General features: G+C 41.2%; 1 protein-coding gene across 5 annotated transcripts in view; it reads left to right on the forward strand.

Moving 5' to 3' along the window:
- Positions 1-17,824, forward strand: part of Kmt5b (lysine methyltransferase 5B) — a 47,677-nt gene that overhangs the window by 15,969 nt on the left and 13,884 nt on the right. For 4 of the 5 annotated variants that reach the window (XM_075972967.1, XM_075972965.1, XM_075972966.1 and 1 more), the window contains exons 2-8: positions 711-946; positions 6,125-6,272; positions 9,474-9,542; positions 14,669-14,834; positions 15,446-15,555; positions 17,314-17,480; positions 17,725-17,744. In XM_075972967.1, coding sequence (XP_075829082.1) covers positions 787-946; positions 6,125-6,272; positions 9,474-9,542; positions 14,669-14,834; positions 15,446-15,555; positions 17,314-17,480; positions 17,725-17,744 — 840 coding nt within the window. In that variant the 5' untranslated portion in view covers positions 711-786. The remainder of the gene's footprint in view (positions 1-710; positions 947-6,124; positions 6,273-9,473; positions 9,543-14,668; positions 14,835-15,445; positions 15,556-17,313; positions 17,481-17,724; positions 17,745-17,824) is intronic. The other variant, XM_075972969.1, reaches the window with a different exon arrangement.

Genomic DNA, 17,824 nt, shown 5'->3' on the forward strand with positions numbered 1-17,824 from the left:
CTTAGTGAAGTGACATCACAAGCAGCATTGTCACTAATTCCATTAACAACAGCAAATGTGACCTATCAGACTCCAAATAAATCCCTATCCCCAAATCCAGCTCATTAAAGTTGAGATAGTGACTACTGTGTACACATTGCTTCCCTCAATTTTCTTGCCATTGTGAAGCACAGTAAGGCACATGTTTCCAAATGGGTATGACTGGTACTTGAATACGGGTCATTAAATGCCTTCAAAGAGTGGAAAAATAGGAAATTCGTGTCATGAATCTGGAGATGAGAGGACACCTTGGGAAAGCTGGTTCTTTCCTTCCCACCTGTGGGCCTGGGAATCGGGTGTGGTGTTGGTCAGCTTCTCACACAGCGTAATGTGGTAAAGGTTGCAGTAGTCCTTATTTCCCAAGCTTTCCTAGCCCCGAGAGAGGTTCATTCCCTGTAGTTTACTAACAATTCCTAGAGTGTTACCATTGTATCAGCAGGTTCTTGAGCTGTGTCCAGGCAATAACGGCTTTCCACTCTTGGTAATTGGAAAGGAAATGTTTATGGAGCTAGAGGCTGGCTGTGGGAAGTTTGGGGCACTGCAGTCTTGAGACGACACGTGGTGGTGGAAGGGAGACAAGAGTGGTCTGTGTGTCTTACGGTCTGTTGACATGGTCTTTCATATATTTACCTCCCCGTTTTGTTTTGTTTCTCATGTTTTGTTTCTGTTAGGAGAGAACATTGAAATTATTCTCTAAGCTATCTGAAGAGAGTGACTAAATGCTCCTGGGTCAGGCTGTCTGTGGGTATGAAGTGGTTGGGAGACTCCAAGAACATGGTGGTGAATGGCAGGAGAAATGGAGGCAAGTTGTCTAATGACCATCAGCAGAATCAATCAAAATTACAGCACTCGGGCAAGGACACCCTGAAGACTGGCAGAAACGCCGTTGAGAGGCGGTCCAACAGATGTATGTACACGCTTCGTCTCTGTTTTCACTGTGGTGCCACCTTGTTCCTTCAGCTTCCACGTGCTCTTGTCACACGCTCCCCTCTGCTCTCACACAGCAGGAGTCTTTTCATTCTCTGAAGTCCATTCTGATTCTTTTTCTTCTTTTCTCTTTTTTGGTGTGTATGTGTGTGTGTGTCTCCCATTATGTTGCCAGAGTTTAACTTAAACTCCTCAGCTCAAGTGATCCTCCTGCTTCAGCCTCCCCAGTAGTTGGGACTACAGACAGAATAGCAGTTTTGATTCTTATCATGTAAAATGTGAAACTTAAGTTTCATGCTTTATGTAATTTCTGTGATGCTTATTTATCCATAACTTATAGAAAGTTTATCTGTTCTGTAGGAGTTTTTAAAATGCTACTACTGAATTTCTTATATTTAACTATAAATAAATGTCTTGATGTAAAATCCATAAATATTTCATGGAACAAGCTGAACCATACAGTCAACTCTTCTACATAAGGAGTGGACGAAGAAGAGATGGCCCTTAGGGCACCCTCACAGTCCCTGCCATCTGTTCAAATTTCATGGACTGCTGAACTACAGGGAAAGCCTATAAGATTGTTGTGACTGTCTATGGTTTTTGGTGGGGATGAGGCTATTTTTTTTGAGAGTTGAAGAAATTGTAGGATGGTTCCTGTTTCTTGTCTCCCCTCCACAACAAAATACCCTAGAACAAGCCTATGCCTGAGTGGATAGTTACAGGAATATTATTCAGAAGTGTCTGCCCATGCTCAGGATGACTCTTTCAATTTCTACTTTTTCTAACATTGGTCAGTCAATATGGAATTCCTCAGTTGTGTTGGCTGGCCTGCTGTAGGTTCAAAACATGGTCTCCTTAGCCTTACTAGTCCATGCTGTTCTTTGGGTTCAGGTGCCTTTACTCTTTCTAGATCTGCTCAGATCACTGTTTTTGTGGAAAATTGGGCATAATTCCTGTTTGAAATTAAGAGTGTGAGGGAGCCCCAAACTAACTAGCTCTTCTCTGCGTGGATACCAACTCCCCCCAAAACTGCTGTCAGCATAGGCTGAAAACTGCTCTCTCCGTGGTATTGTAGTAGTCCGAAAACTAGACATTTCTGAAACTTTTAAATAAAATTGTTGACTTCTTGTTTTTTAGTAAAAGGTTTTTATTTAAGTTAAATTGTTGAAGATATAGGATGTAGAGAAGACAGCATCATGCTGAATGTTGTGGGGCAGGTTGAATGATGCAGAGAGCCAGTGACAGAGGAGAAGAAGGAGCAAAGTGTTTGTGTCAAAGAAGATGGTCAACCTGACTGAAAACCAGGGCCCAGAACCCATAAACCAAATGCTGACAGCACTTGAGATTTTCATGGACAGTGTAGCAGGAAATCGGGTACTACAGCGATCCACTTTCAGCAGTGGGCCCAACAATAGGCCAAAGGTGAACAGGAAAAGGGTAGATTTAAACAACCCCGTAAATGAACTAGACCAATCAGATATCAGAAGAACATTCTGTTCACCAACAGTGTTACTCATTATTCTCAAAGTACACATGAAACATTCTCTAGGGCATATAATATGTCAGGCTATGTAAAAATACATAAGCAAACTTAAAAAGATTGAAATCATAAAAATTTCTACCATAGAATGAAAATTAGAATCAATACAAATTTTCTACTACACCATCATAAATGACTTGATTCAAAGAAAAAAATCAAAAGGGAAAGCAAGTTGAGTAAGGTGACACATAACTTTAATCCCAGCACTCGGGAAGCAGAGGCAGGCAGATCTCTGAGTTCAAAGCCAGCCTGTTCTACAGAGCGAGCTCCAGGACAGGCTCCAAAGCTACACAGACAAATTCTGTCTCAAAAAACCAAAATAAAAAAACTGTTTCAGGGGGCTGGAGAGATGGCTCAGAGGTTAAGAGCATTGACTGCTCTTCTAGAGGTCCTGAGTTCGATTCCCAGCAACCACATGGTGGCTCACAACCATCTGTAATGAGATCTGGTGTCCCTTTCTGGCCTGAGGGCATACATGGAGGCTGAACACTGTGTACATAATAAATAAATAAATCTTTAAAGAAAAACAACTGTTTTAGTTCATCAAAAATGAAGTGCAGAGCTAGAGAGATGGCTCAGCAGTTAAAAGTGTTTACTGTTTTTCCAGAGAACCTAAGTTTAAAGTCTATCACTCTCTTCTGGCCTTGGCAGGCTCCCACATGTATGTGGTGCACATAAACTCAGACAGGCACACATACATGGGTGTGAAGTACAGAACTGGGCATAGTGGCACATGCTTGTAATCTTATCTCCTGGCAGGGTGAGGCAGAAAGATTGCCTAAGTTTGAAGTCAGCCTGTGCTATATAACAATATTCTGTCTCAGAAAACAAGCCAGGCAGTGGTCGTACACACCTTTAACCTCAGCACTTGGGAGGCAGAAGCAAGTGAATCTCTTGAGTTTGAGTCCAGCCTGGTCTACAGAGTGAATTCCAGGACAGTCAGGACTACAAAAAGAAACCCTGTCTTGGGGGGGGGGGTGGAGAGAAGGAAGAAGAAAACAAACAAAAACAGAGGTTAAGAGCACTGGCTATTTTTCCAGAGGTCCTTAGTTTAGTTCCCAGCACTCACGTGGTGGCTCACAACCATCTATAATGAGATCTAGGCCCTCTTCTGGCATGCAGGCATACACGCAGGCAGAACACTACACATAATAAATAAATCATTAAAAAAAAAAAATCTCCTGACTGCTGCAGTAATCAGCACAAGGATGATCCAGCACATCTGTGTTCCTGGAATAGATTTGAGAACCAGAATAGATCTCACAGTTTTGATCTGTCTGCAAAGGTAGGAGGGTTTATAAAGCTCATGGTTTCTAGACAAGTGCCTTCCCATTGAACTGCATCCCTAGCCCTGTTTTGTTTCTTGTTGTTTTTTTTTGTTGTTGTTGTTGTTTTTGTAGCGGCCAGGAAAAATACAGTGAAAGAAAATCAAATTTCTGCATCCAGAATGAAGGGAACCTGGCACAATATGTGTGTATGAAAAATTAAAAGTCCCAGGAACAGACACAGGCAACATTTTCCTGACTTCACATTAAGCAAATGTTAAGTAGGATGTTAAAAACACAAGAAACAAGAAAAAATTCAAAATCACAAACCATGTGTTACAGGTAATCATCAAAAAGTGAAAAGACTTACAAAATATGTCTGTAAAGGGCTATCTCCAGAATATGCGAAGATCTCTTGAACACCAGGGTAAAAGATAAAATCCAATTTTAAAATGGACTAAAGAACTGAGTAGACATATTGCTCCAGAGATACACAAGCAGCCAGTAGATATTTTGTGAGCCCAGCATATTTAGACAGCACTTCACTGTCTCCTGGATGGTTAGAATCAAGAGGAGAGGCAGTAGCTGCTATTGGCAAGGACTGGGAGCCTTGGACTTCCCCACTCTAGTGGAGATGAGAGCCCCACTGGGAAGACTTCGTAGACACACAGTATTTTACACAGAGGTTTGTGCCTGCATTATCCATAATAATCGCCAAATGGAAAACAGGTCAGATGTATCTACCAGCTGCAGTGGAGTATTCTTTTACCCATAAGAACAAAAATATTGATAGCGTAACATGATGAAATATGTCAATTGGAAGAAGCTAGTCACAGAGGATCACACATACTATGGTTCCACCATGTGAGGTTCTCGGAACAGACAAATTGAAAGAGACAAAGTAGATTAGTGGTTGCTGCAGTCTGAGCCATTGGGGAGGACAGTGAGACTTCTTTTGAGTCAAAGGGGGGCATGTTGAGAAAACAATTCTGTGACTCTGGTAACCACGGAGCTATTTGTTTCACCTGGTGAATTGTGTTGATCAATTTCAATACAACTTTGAGAAAATGCAGCAGGTGTAGGTCTGAGGCTATATATATATAGCTCAGTGGTCATTTTGCATGCATGATGCCCTAGGTTTGACCCAGGCAACAATTTAGATTGCTTTTTATTGTTGTGATTTTTATGTGTATGGGTGTTTTGCCTGCATGTATGTCTGTATATGTACCTGGTACCTTCAGAAGTCAGATCCCATGCCACACAGTGATAATACATGCCTTTAATCCCAGCACTCAGGAGTCAAGGCAGGAGGATCTCTCTGAGTTCGAGACCAGTGTGGTCTACAGAGTGCGTTCGAGGACATCCAGTGGGTGGAGTCAGATCCCATGGGACTGGAGTTGCAGACAGTTGTGAGCTGTTATATGAGTGCTAGGAATTGAACCCAGATCCTCTGGGAGAGTAGCCAGTGCTCTTAATGGCCGAGCCATCTCTCCAGCCTCTTTGATAATTAGATAACTTTTCACATACCTGATTGCAACAGTCGTATATCTACCTCTTAGCAAAGACTCTTGTTTATTTTGTGAAAGAATGGATGAAAAGGTTAAACCTCCCACTGTGACTCATTCTTCATGTGCTGGTTTTGAGAACCTAAACTCAGCACTTTGTAAATTGTGTGCTGATTCCAGGAGTGGACTGAACACTACCCATCAGCCCTCCCTAGCGCTGATGAAACTTTATGCATGCTTTCTCTGCATTGCTTCTCTACAGTGAAACCCAACCACTTCATGCTATCTATTCAGTTCTCTCATTGAGAATTCTCTCAGACACAAGTTGGATAGAAATATTAGCCTCTCATTTTCATTATACTTCTTTCCCTGCTTCTGTGTAACTCTAATCTCAGGCAGGTTTTTTAACCTTTGGCCTTAGTTACTCATAAAGAGAATATTGACCGTTCATCTGCCCAAAAGTAAGAAGTCCCATTTAATACCTTCAGACCCTTTTGTTCCTGGGATCCACATTTGTGGCCTTTCCTGTGCATCCTTTTTGCTTCCTTTTCCCCAAGCCCTGTCTGTAATGGCCTTGTGTGCTGTCTACTGTTTCTGAAGAGAAAAATAAAGCCAGCTCTCAATTCCCTGTACCCTGTTCTTAGGAAACCTAATATTGTCAACTGCCCATAATCTCTCAATCGTTGGATTATCTGCATCTGGTTGTTTTGCATAAGAGATACTGACTTCTTAATCACTAACAGTGATTGACGTAACTCCAGCTAACAATGCCAGTTTGGATGCAGTGGGGATTTATAAGCAGATTGAGAAGTTTTCACCAAGTTATGTTTCTTTCTTGTTTTTCACAGGTCATGGTAACTCAGGATTTGAAGGGCAGAGTCGCTATGTGCCGTCCTCTGGAATGTCAGCCAAGGAGCTCTGTGAGAACGACGACTTAGCAACCAGTTTGGTTCTTGATCCCTATTTAGGTTTTCAAACACACAAAATGAATACTAGGTAATTTTAAGTCTTTTTCCTGCATAGAACCAGTAATGATGTCAAACTTAAGAAAACAGCTGCTGGTGGTGGTGCACACCTTTAATCCCAGCACTAGGGAGGCAGAGGCAGGTGGATCTCAGTGAGTTCAAGGCCAGCCTGGTCTGCATAGTGAGTTCCCAGGACAGCTAGAACTGTTACACAGAGAAACCCTATCTTAAAAAAAAAAAAAGGAAGAAAGAAAACAAATGATGAATCTTGTATTTAGAATTCTAAATGATAATAGAAGTAAAGTTCTTTGATGTAGAACAGTTTTCTTTGAGCCAAGAGAAGCAAGCAGAACCTGGAAAGACGACCTCCTTTCCTTCATGCGCTGGTGGGTCAGTTCATTACCTGCGTTTTCCATAAGTAAGGAGGAACCTGTTTAGAGTCTAAGATGCTCTGTCAGAAGCTACTGCAGCAGTCTTGGAATACCTCATCTGTGATATCGGAGTGTGGAGTCGTGTGTGTGTGGAAGAGAGAGAGATTCCCTTTCTGAGTGGTGCTAGGCATGCACCACCATGCCCAGCTGTGGTTCTGTGACATCTGAGGTCTCTGACTCTTACTCTAGTTAGATCATCTTAGAAGTTCTTTCTCTTTCTGCTTCTGTGGCAATGGGTTTTGGATCCAGTGGAATTGGTGCCACTGGGGATTTAGAGATAAGTCACAGACTGGGCCTATTTCTTCTCATCTCCATCACACAGAGGTTTGTTGTAGCCTGATGTCCATGACCATCCAGGAAGAATTGGAAAACCAGGTCAGTGAGCTCTAATTGTCAGGGGAGATCGGAACAAGAAGGAAGCCTTACATACCCGTTCCCCTTTGAGATTTGTCCCTTCTAGAAGTAAAAATGGGACATAGTTTTTTCTCACTTATCAGCTCTGTTGTATGCCTAGAAAGAATGACAGCACAAAGGTGCCTTTGGAATTCCATGATTCCTGCCACATGAGTCATTCACTGAACGGAAATGAAACATACAAAACTGCACCCTTGTGCCAACCTACGACCTCACTTACACTGCTTTGAGTCCAGGTCCTTTTCTACTCAGTGAGCTTGTCTTATTATGCTGGGAAATGATCCTGATAGGATTTCAGTCACCCTCTAGTTGTATCCCTGGCTCTCTTGTGTTTTTTAAATAAGTAGATTATTAAGTTGTCTCATGTTGGTAACTTCTTGTATGTTGAGATGCAAAGGCATATGAAACATTTCAGAAAGTTATTCCATTAAAAGCACAACAAAAGTTTTAGTGGGTTATGGAAGAATGTCTATTCTGAACCCCAGGCTCTGTTCCAGAGGATGAAGGGGTATACCTGCCATTGGCTCCCCACTAGGAAGTGTTGAGATTTCTTTCTGAGCCACTGGTGTTTCTCAGCCCATAGACAGAAACTGGGATTCTGTATTTCTAACAAGCTTCTGATCTGTATTTAGAGTATTTTAGTCTTAACCCGGGTTTCCTGATCTGTATTTAGATTATTTTAGTCTTAACCCAGGTTTCCTGAGACTCACTTAAAACCATGTGGTCACAAAGCGAATAGAGTCTAGAGGGCTAAGGGTGGGACTCACTGGAGCACTCACCTGTCATGAGAAAAGTGAACAGAGAAAAAAAAGAATCTCAGAATTGTCACATTTATTAAGGAGTTCTCCTGAGTTAACTGTGTTCTGTTCCCATAGAAGCTGGAGCACCTAAGTGTTTCTCAGTGCAGCATTTAAGTCCACTCAGCTGAACCAATGTGGGGGAATGAACAGGGCTTCTCTGTCCCCAACAGCATGGCCCCAAGGCTCTTCAGGGGTCCTGGTACCGTTGACAGCTTCCTCACACAGGAGTTTCAGCAGCTCCTCCTAAGCTTGTTGAGAAATGCAGTTTCTTCTCTCTTTGTCTCTCTTCCTCTGCTTGCTTCTGGTTCTGGGGATGGCCTCACACCTTCTAAGCAAGACTACCACTGGCCTATAATCTCAGCTCTATTCTCATCTACCATTTACCTCCTCTCTTCATCTTTCAGTGTGCTTTCAGGAATGTGTTTTAAAGAAATAGTAGTTTTATGATTTGAGAATTTACAAAGCCAACTCTGTTTTGAATGCTTATGCTCTGACTTTTTATTTATTGATTTTTGGTTTTGAGGCAGGGTCTTGCTGTGTAGCCAAGATTGGCCTTTACATTTACAGTTCTTCTGCCTTGGCCTCCTGAGTGCTGTGTTAAAGGCGTGCGGTACCATGCTTGGCTCAAGTGCTGATGTTTCAATCTGAGTGTCCCAGCAGAGCTATATCATGAGAGCATAGTAAACATAAAACACAAATTTCTATTTGCTGAGATTTTTTGAGTTGCTTCTTGTCAACTATGAAACTTACATTTTCTTTGTTGCAATAGACAAGGGCAAGAGAGATGGGTTAAGAGCACTGGCTGCCCTTCCAGAGGACCCAAGCTCAATTCCCAACACACAACTGTCTGCAGTTCCAGTTCCATGGCAAAACACCAATGCACATAAATTAAAAGGGAGTTGGGGTTAGACGGTGGTGGCACATGCCTTTAATCCCAGCAGAGCCAGGCGATTTGAGTTCAAGGCCAGCCTGGTCTACAGAGCGAGTTCATAGACAGCTGGGACTACATAGAGAAACCCTGTCTCAGGTAGGGGTAGGTGGTTAAGAGCAGGTATAGGTAAAAGAATTGATGTTTGTGAAGCAAGAATTATTGTCTGGAATTTTTTTTTTTTTTTTTTTTTTTTTGGTTTTTCAAGACAGGGTTTCTCTGTGGTTTTGGAGCCTGTCCTGGAACTAGCTCTTGTAGACCAGGCTGGTCTCGAACTTGTCTGGAATTTTTACTTTTACTTTGAAACTTTTCCTGATTTTTTTTGTCAAGCTAAAGTTGCGTAAAGTCTTAGCCTTCCATCATTATAGCTGTGTAATAATTATATCCTTATGCATATCCTCTCCTGGATGTGCATTTATAAATTATATGTCATTTTAGAATTTGATGCTTAGAATATATATAAATTTTTTTTGTGAATCAGTGGTAAAGGGGAGAAAAGATTTTAACAACCTGGCATTGCTGTATGTGGAATATCCTTGTGGATTCATAAAATTGTAAATATTGGTGTTTTAGAGATTTGTGCTACTGTGAATGTTTAGAGACAATGAATACAGATTATACAAATGGTCTTTACTGTTGTTTGTTTTGCATTTGTATAGCGCTTTTCCTTCAAGGAGCTCAAGACATATTTCAAAAGCTGACGGGTTTTCTCACAGCAACCCTGCAAGGTAGGTAGCTCATGTTTCAGATGCAAGGCACCAGCCCATGGTTCTGTCCTTAGTAATTGCCTTAATGCTAAGCCATTGGCCATGTCATTGAAATAGAACGTCTTTTTAATGATTTATTTTTGTTTTATGTGCATTGGTGTTTTACCTGTATGTATGTCTGCCTGAGGGTGTCGGATCCTCTGGAACTGAAGTTACAGACAGTTAAAGGCTGCCATGTAGGTGCTGGGAATTGAACCCTGGTCCTCTGGAAGAACAGCCAGTGCTCTTAACACTGAGCTGTCTTACCAGCCCCCCAAATAGGACTTTTAAAACATTTAGTAAACCTTCTAAATAGTATAATTTTGCTTGGAGGCAGAGCCAGGATCTCTGTGAGTTTGAGGCGAGCCTGGTCTACATAGCAAGTTCCATGCTAGTCAAGGTTACATGGTAACACCTTGCCTTCCTTAAAAGAGAGAGAGAGAATAGAAGGGGAAAGAAAGTCTAGTCTTAGCAATTAGTAATTTAAGCAAATTAAAAACAAACAAACATTGGTGGGCACCTTTAATCCCATCACTCAAGAGGCAGGGGCAGGCAGATCTCTGAGTTCAAGGCCAGCCTGGTCTACAGAGTCAGATCAGCCAGGGCTACACAGAGAAACCCTGTCTCAGAAAATCACAAAAACAAAAAGACTCCTACTCCAGGAAGAGCAACAAAGGGTCTGAAGTACTGGTCCATCTCTCCAATCCCATTAGGGAGAGCTTTTTAGCAATGCAAATTATTATAATTATGAATGTGTTGAGACATGGGGTCTCACTGTGTAGCCCCTGGCTGATCTGGAATTTATTATGTAGGCAGACAGAACCTAGCCAGCTGGCCAGGGCTGGTGAAGTCACGGATCTTAGTGGAGAACCCACCACTGCCACTTGACTAAAGCAGCACAGTCCCCAACCACATTCTAAATATGTGTCCTTATGCCACAGATAAGGGTCGTCCCTGTCTTTGAAACAGACGGTTTTCCATTACAGAAAACCACAGCCAATCAAAATGTAGACTAATGCATCTAAAACACAGCTCCTGCACCTGAGGCTCAAGGGTCACTGTAGAAGAGGGGCGGGAAGACTGTAAGAGCCAGATCAGAAAGTCTGCCGTGAGATTGTATCTTCTAGGAAAGTTAGAGAGGCACTTGATTGGCAGAGGCAGGGGCATCTCTGAGTTTGAGGCCAGCCTGGTCTACACAGTACATCTACATAATGAAGAAAAAAAACTTATAGCAACAACAACAAAAAAAAAAAAACCCCAGCTTATAACAAGAATTCTCTTCTAAGAAGGTCCTCAGTGACTTTTGCTCTGGTTTTTAATAATTGTTAACAGTTTTGTGTGATTGAATAATTTTTATCTCACACAGTATTGCTATAGCAGGATTTGACTTAAGCTGTTTGGTCAGGTGATGCTAGTATGTATCTGCAGGGCCACTGAATTCTATCCTCCATCACCTCCCTTTCCTTGCCATCATTCATTCTTTCTTTTTCCAGACAGGGTTTCTCTGTGTAGCCCTGGCCTTCCTGGAACTCAGGTATTTGCCTCCTCTGCCTCCGGAGTGCTGGGATTAAAGGTGTGCACCACCATGCCTGACTGATACAAAGATTCTTGTTTAGTGGGTAGCAAGGGATAATTTTGTGATTTTGTTTGAGGCAATACAAATCAGAAAATGAGAAACAGAGGTCATCTCAGGAGAGGCAGACCCCAGCAAGAATATTACAAATAGAGTTATTTTGTGTTGATTTTAGCTCCTAGGTAGTTTGACATTGTGAGCAATGAAAACTAGGGTGCTTGGAAGATATTTGAGATAGGAATGAACATGTATCAGAAAGCAAAGGACACACAAATCCTTTTAAAATTGCCTACCTCAGGCAAGTGAGATGGCTTGAAAGATAGGTAAGGCAATTGCAAGCCTTATAGCCTAAATTATTCCTAAGACTCACATATTGAAAAGAGAAAGTCATCCTCTGACCTCATTACACATATGAACACACACATGAGCACATGCATACACAAACTCATTCGCTCTCATTTTTCTGTATTTTTGGATGAGTTTAGCCTTTTCTGTGATGCTGAGGACCTTACACATTAGGCATATGTTCTACTCTGGCCCACATCCCCATGCTACATCATATCATTCTAAACAGAGTCACCATTGGTCACTTCTACATTAGACACAGGAGGACAACTATCTCTTCCTGTTGTCGGAAGTTCTGCCGCTTCACCTCATGGATGGCTTATTGGAGTTATTCAGTGAGGAATGTTGCTTTTCTGATCACTGAACACAGTGTTATCTGTTTCCCACATTTCTTCATTTGTACTGTTGGAAATATGAGGCCGTGACCAACATTTCTGTTTGGCATATCTGTGCTGTTGTGCTGATGTTGGATGATTTTTTAGACTGTACTAAATTGAACTGGGCTCTGTGCATTTAAATGGGAGATCTACCACTGCTTATCTGTTGTTCATACACTTATTACCTTGTAATGTAGGGTTGCAGCAAGAATGGTTTAAATCTAATTTTAATTCATTGTGATGGCTACAGATAAGTAGTTTGAAATGATTTGGTGCTTCCCCAATCCTGCATATCTTTAGAATATCTGAATGGTGGCCCTCCACCTCAACTCAGAAATGAAAATTGTTCTGAATTCTTTAGAAGACCCAAATTCATTAGTCTATGAGAATATATATACTGCCCAAATAGCAGTAAAACATTTCCTCTCGTATCTCGGGTGCATGTGAGTTTGAATTCTCAGATAGCTCCAGAACTATTAAAACTGAAGTATATAAACTGCTCAGTGATGGTGCACACCTTTAATCCCAGCACTCAGGAGGCAGAGGCAGGTGGATCACTGAGTTTGAGGTCAGCCTGGTCTATAATGTGAGTTCTAGGATAGCCTGGACTATACAGACAAGCTCTGTCTCAGAAAAACCAAAGAAAGGGGCCTGGAGAGATTGCTCAGTGGTTAAGAGCATTGCCTGCTCTTCCAAAGGTCCTGAGTTCAATTCCCGGCAACCACATGGTGGCTCACAACCACCTGTAATGAGGTCTGGTGCCCTCTTCTGGCCTGCAGACATACACACAGACAGAATATTGTATACATAACAAATAAATAAATATTTTTTTTAAAAAAAAGAAAAACCAAAGAAAGAAAAACAAATAAGCCTTAATGAAATTTTGTTAATGGATGCTATCTGTGATAGTGCATACCTATAATCCCAGCACTTGGGAGGTAGAGGCAAGAAAACTTAGCATTCAAAGCCATCCTTCTCTCCATTGGGAGATCAAGAGCACAGCCAGCCAGGGTTACATGAGATCCAGTCTCAAGAAAAAGTTAATGCTTTGTAGTAGCTTATTTTGAAGAATGTTATGACGTGTGCTGAACTTGGAGATCTTATCTCATTGTTTTCAGACTCTAAGGTCAGCACTTGAAGATTGATAAGTGCATAGTTCAAATACTTTTTCTCTTGAGCCACTGATATTTTTTCCATGGGCTTTATTTGAAAAGCAGTCTCTAATTCTGTTGGGAGCTTTGTTTATTTATTGTTTTTTAACATAAAACTCTATTTGAGAAAAGTAATCAGATGAAACTGACTTGCAGAGAAATTTTTGTTTTATTGCCTTTTTTTTGCATGTGTTCTCAAGGTGATTTGTTCTCTACTCAGTGATATCATAGTTAAAGCGATGAGCAGCAGTGCTCTCCGCTGCTGAAATGATATTTTTATACTGTGCTGAGTATTTGACTGACACTTTTTTACATTGAAAAGTTTCTTGAAGGTTCTTCATAATTGCATTATAGAAGAAATTATGTCATAAGTAGTCAATTGACATCCAGTGGAAGCATTCATATGTTGCTTAATTTCCCTATAAACCCCATGATGGAAAGACTTAAAAATGAACTTGGAAAATACTGAAATTAGATTATCGGGTTCTGTTAAATTGTAACATATGTCTTGATTAATTTCTGTTTATTAATTTATATCCATCAATTATAAAATAAATTTGGAGGAAACAGAAAAAAAAATTCTGCCATTAACAGTTTCATCCCCAAGTTATGCTTTTGGAACTTCCCTGTTCTCCGGATGAAGTCCTACACCAGTAGGAGTGATTGGAAAATCAGGGTATATTTAAAGGTCCTATTTGGACCATGTTGCACTCATTGCCTTGCACTCCTATGTAAGTCCACCTAAAATTCCTGCCCTCTGACCTCCACTGGAATTGTTCTATTGTCTTTGACTTTGTGCTGTCCAAAGTAGGTGATTAGTGGAAGTAGGAGACTCGCAGCTTTTGAGTCGTCTCATTTCACAGTTAATTAGCAGCTAAACAAAAATATCAAAATATTGTTTGAAAAGAAAAAAAAGGAAATTAGGCCTTGGAGAGATGGCTCATTGAATAAAACATATGGCATATGAGTTGAGGACTGGTGTTCTGATTCCCAGAACCCTCATAAAAAGCCAGGGAGATGTGGCAGCTTGCCTCTAATCCCAATACTTAAGAGGTGGAGTCAGGGCATTCCCTGGGACAAGTGGCTAGCTTCACAAGCTGAATCAGCAATCTCTAAGTTCAGCCAGAGACCCTGTTTGAATACATAAAATGGAGAGTGATGGAGGAAGGTACCCAGTATCAACCTCTGGTCTTCACATGCACATTTATATGCATCTACACATGCAAACATGCATGTGTACTACATGCATGCAGAGGAAAAGAAAAAAGGAAGATCTTAGGTGATTGTTGTAGTAATTGATGATTTAACCATCAAGATTATTGTTTTTTTCTTTAATCTTTGATATACTAACCATGCTGACTATAGGATACCAGTTCCTTGAGATCTCTTCAGTTGGATACATAGCTCAAGAATTGTGATGGAGAGCTGGAGGTGATGGCTCAATGGTTGAAAGCACTGGTTACTCTTGCAGAGGACCCAGGTTCAGTTCCTAGCATACTTTACAACTATCTGTACCTTCATTCTAGGGAATCTGACTTTTCTTGTGGATATACATGTGGTGCACATATATACATGCAGGCCAAACACATAATACACATAATTTTAAAATTTTTTAAAAGAATTGTGATAGATAATTAAACTTGCTATCTTGATTTCTTTCAGATTTCGGCCTATTAAGGGAAGGCAAGAAGAGCTAAAGGAAGTAATTGAACGCTTTAAGAAAGATGAACACTTAGAGAAAGCCTTCAAATGTTTGACTTCAGGTGAATGGGCACGGCATTATTTTCTCAACAAAAACAAAATGCAGGAGAAATTATTCAAGGAACATGTAAGTTAAGTGTATTAATGCTGCTAACCTATGTCCAGATGAGTAGAAACTAGTAGTTGAAGCAGGAAGGTTGTCATAAATTTGAGGCCAGCCTGGACTACAGAGTGAATTTGGATCAGCTAAACTACAACGTTGAGGCTCTATCTCAAAACAAATCAAACAAAACAAAACCCATAGGCTTACAAGTAAACTGAAGCCTGACTATTCATGAGCACTGAGAATTTAAGTCTAATAGTGATTGATGGTGGTGGTTTACAGAGCCTCAGGTTGAACCCAGGGCCTTGCACATGCTGGACAAGTGCTCTGCCACTGAACTAGTACCAGCTCCTTGAGTTAGTTTTCATCAAAGCACTGAATGTAAAGAACTGTAGTGCGGAAGGTGACGTGGCTGATAATCCAAGAAAAAAAATCTTCATTTAGGAGTGCAGTCCATTCTGAGCTTCTAGAGAGCAGAGCCATGCCATTGGGTGCTCACAGAAGTGAATGTTGAGACTGAAACTAATTTTTTCTTTATTACCCGATAGTTTATGTTGTTGTCAGTGGTATGCTTTTATAATTCTGAGAAAGTCTAGCAGAATAGATAATTGTTATCACATTTTTCCCTGCTTTAGGTCTTTATTTACTTGCGGATGTTTGCGACTGACAGTGGATTTGAAATATTGCCTTGTAATAGATACTCTTCAGAACAAAATGGAGCCAAGATAGTTGCAACAAAAGAGTGGTAATTATTAAACTAGTCAAAACTCAGTGTACTTCTGTTTAAAGATTTCTGACATTGTCCTTGAAGTACGTAAGAAGTCATGGTCAGCCAGAGCCAGTGCTTCCTTGAGGGACAGTGCAGTACTCTGACCTGCTGATTTAGGGGTAGTGAACTCAGAACTCTGGGTGACCTGGTTGCATCTCTAGGCCACAGTGTGTTGAGTCTAAATGACTACTCCATATTGGACTGCTGAAAGGTGGAGGGTGCAAGGTCAGTTACCTGGCTACCAGGGTCAGGCTGAAAGGTTGGGGATGAAGTCTTAGCAACCTGAGGTCAGTTTACAGACAGAGACACTTGAAAACGTTAACCTGCTTAAAAACATGCATGCATACCAGATTAAATAGAAATAGTAAAGACCATTTTTAATCCCAGCACTCAGGAGTCAAAGGCAAGCATATCTTGTGAGTTCAAGGCCAGTCTGGTCTGCATAACAACGAGTTCCCAGCCAGCCAAGATATACAATGAGACTGCCTCTAAATAAAGTCAAACCTCAATAAGAGGCTTACAAGCCATAGAGAAGAAAGAAAGAGGAGAGAGAAGGTGTAGCTTTCTTTCCTATTAATAATGCCTGTTCCCTTACTATGGTAGTATGTCCCAGGAAAAGAAAGTAGTCCCTGTGATCCTTAATGTCCTGGAGAAACAGGGAGTCCCTCTGACCCTTACCTTATGTCCCAGAAGAAACAGGCAGTCCCTCTGAAAGGTTTTGGTGGCTTTTTTGAGGGGGGGGGGTGGCCTTGTTTTGTTTTGTTTTTGTTTTTTTTAATGGTTTTTCAAGCCAGGATTGTTTTGTCTGTGTAGTCCTGGCTGTCCTGAAACTCGCTCTGTAGACCAGGCAGACCTTGAACTCACAGACATCCATCCATCTACCTCTGCCTCCCAAGTGCTGGAATTACAGGCGTGTACAACCACCATCCAGCTCTGACAGTTCTTTAGAATTTCAATAGCAAAAATTTGAGAGGTCAGGTAACCAAAAATACAATGTACAAAAGAACATTATTCCCAAGTAAGCCCCTGGGGTGTATTTGAAGATACTCTCCCTTAGATTGTGATTGAGGTGCTGACTAGCTCTGGTGGCTCATGTGTTGCAGATGGCAGGCTTGAGATCTCATTTTGCAATAGAGTAGCCACTGGCCTCCTAGAGTCCTGGAAATGTAGTCTGTCTCCAGAGCTCACATTGTGTTCTCTTTTTCATTCGTAGTTCCCATAGTGACTGCCTGCTAAAATAGTATATGTTATACTATTGGATATGTGGACTTAAAATATGTTGAGAGGAATTTCACCTCTTTTTCCTTGACGTGGCCACTAGGAAACTTAAGCTTGTAATTTGTGCTTGCAGAAAATACTACTAGATGAAGACAAAGTTCTGGGCCCTCATATCCCACCACTATGGGACCCATTTGCAAATATGTAATACTGTACAGTGAGTAGTTGGGCTTTGCCTCCTATGAGATGCTGATCCAGGCACTGCAGGGTGTTGAGAGTCACAAAGGCACAGTACCTGGCCTGGAGGAATTTCCATTCTCTCATGGGGATAAGGCAGATAAGAAATGAGGCCATGGGGCTCCAGAGGAAGAGAGGGTCCTCAGGTACACTCCGTGTCTGTCAGCAGAGTATGTGGAGCCAGGGCTGATCAGTTTCTGCTATTTAGTGGGAAGGCTTAATTTATTAAAAGAAGCCTTATTATAATTACTAGTAATTTTTATCACATATTTTAAATAGGAAACGAAATGACAAAATAGAATTACTGGTGGGTTGTATTGCCGAACTTTCAGAAATTGAGGAGAACATGCTACTTAGACATGGAGAAAACGACTTCAGTGTCATGTATTCCACAAGGAAAAACTGTGCTCAACTCTGGCTCGGTCCTGCTGCATTTATAAATCATGGTAAGCTGCCTTTTGAGGCGTCTACGCTGTGTGGGCTGGCTGCCCACGGCTAGCGTGGCCTGGCCATACTCAGGGGAGTTTGGAATGGCCGTTGTCTTCAGATTTATTAAATATGCCCAGTGTGACTTGAGACCTAAACTGATGGAAATTGTGAAGTTGTCTGGAAAGCCTTTTCAGATTCTGTAACTTCGTGTTTCAGATCTTATCAGCAGTTAATTGACTTTCTCTTTTGGACATTTTTCAGATTGCAGACCTAACTGTAAGGTAAGCATAAAAGAAAACCAAATACCTCAGAGATTCTATGTCTGCCTTGGGTGTGAGACTCTTAACAGGTTACTTCTATT

Source organism: Microtus pennsylvanicus, chromosome 5, assembly GCF_037038515.1.
Source record: "Microtus pennsylvanicus isolate mMicPen1 chromosome 5, mMicPen1.hap1, whole genome shotgun sequence".
In the NCBI taxonomy this organism is placed as follows: Eukaryota; Metazoa; Chordata; class Mammalia; order Rodentia; family Cricetidae; genus Microtus; species Microtus pennsylvanicus.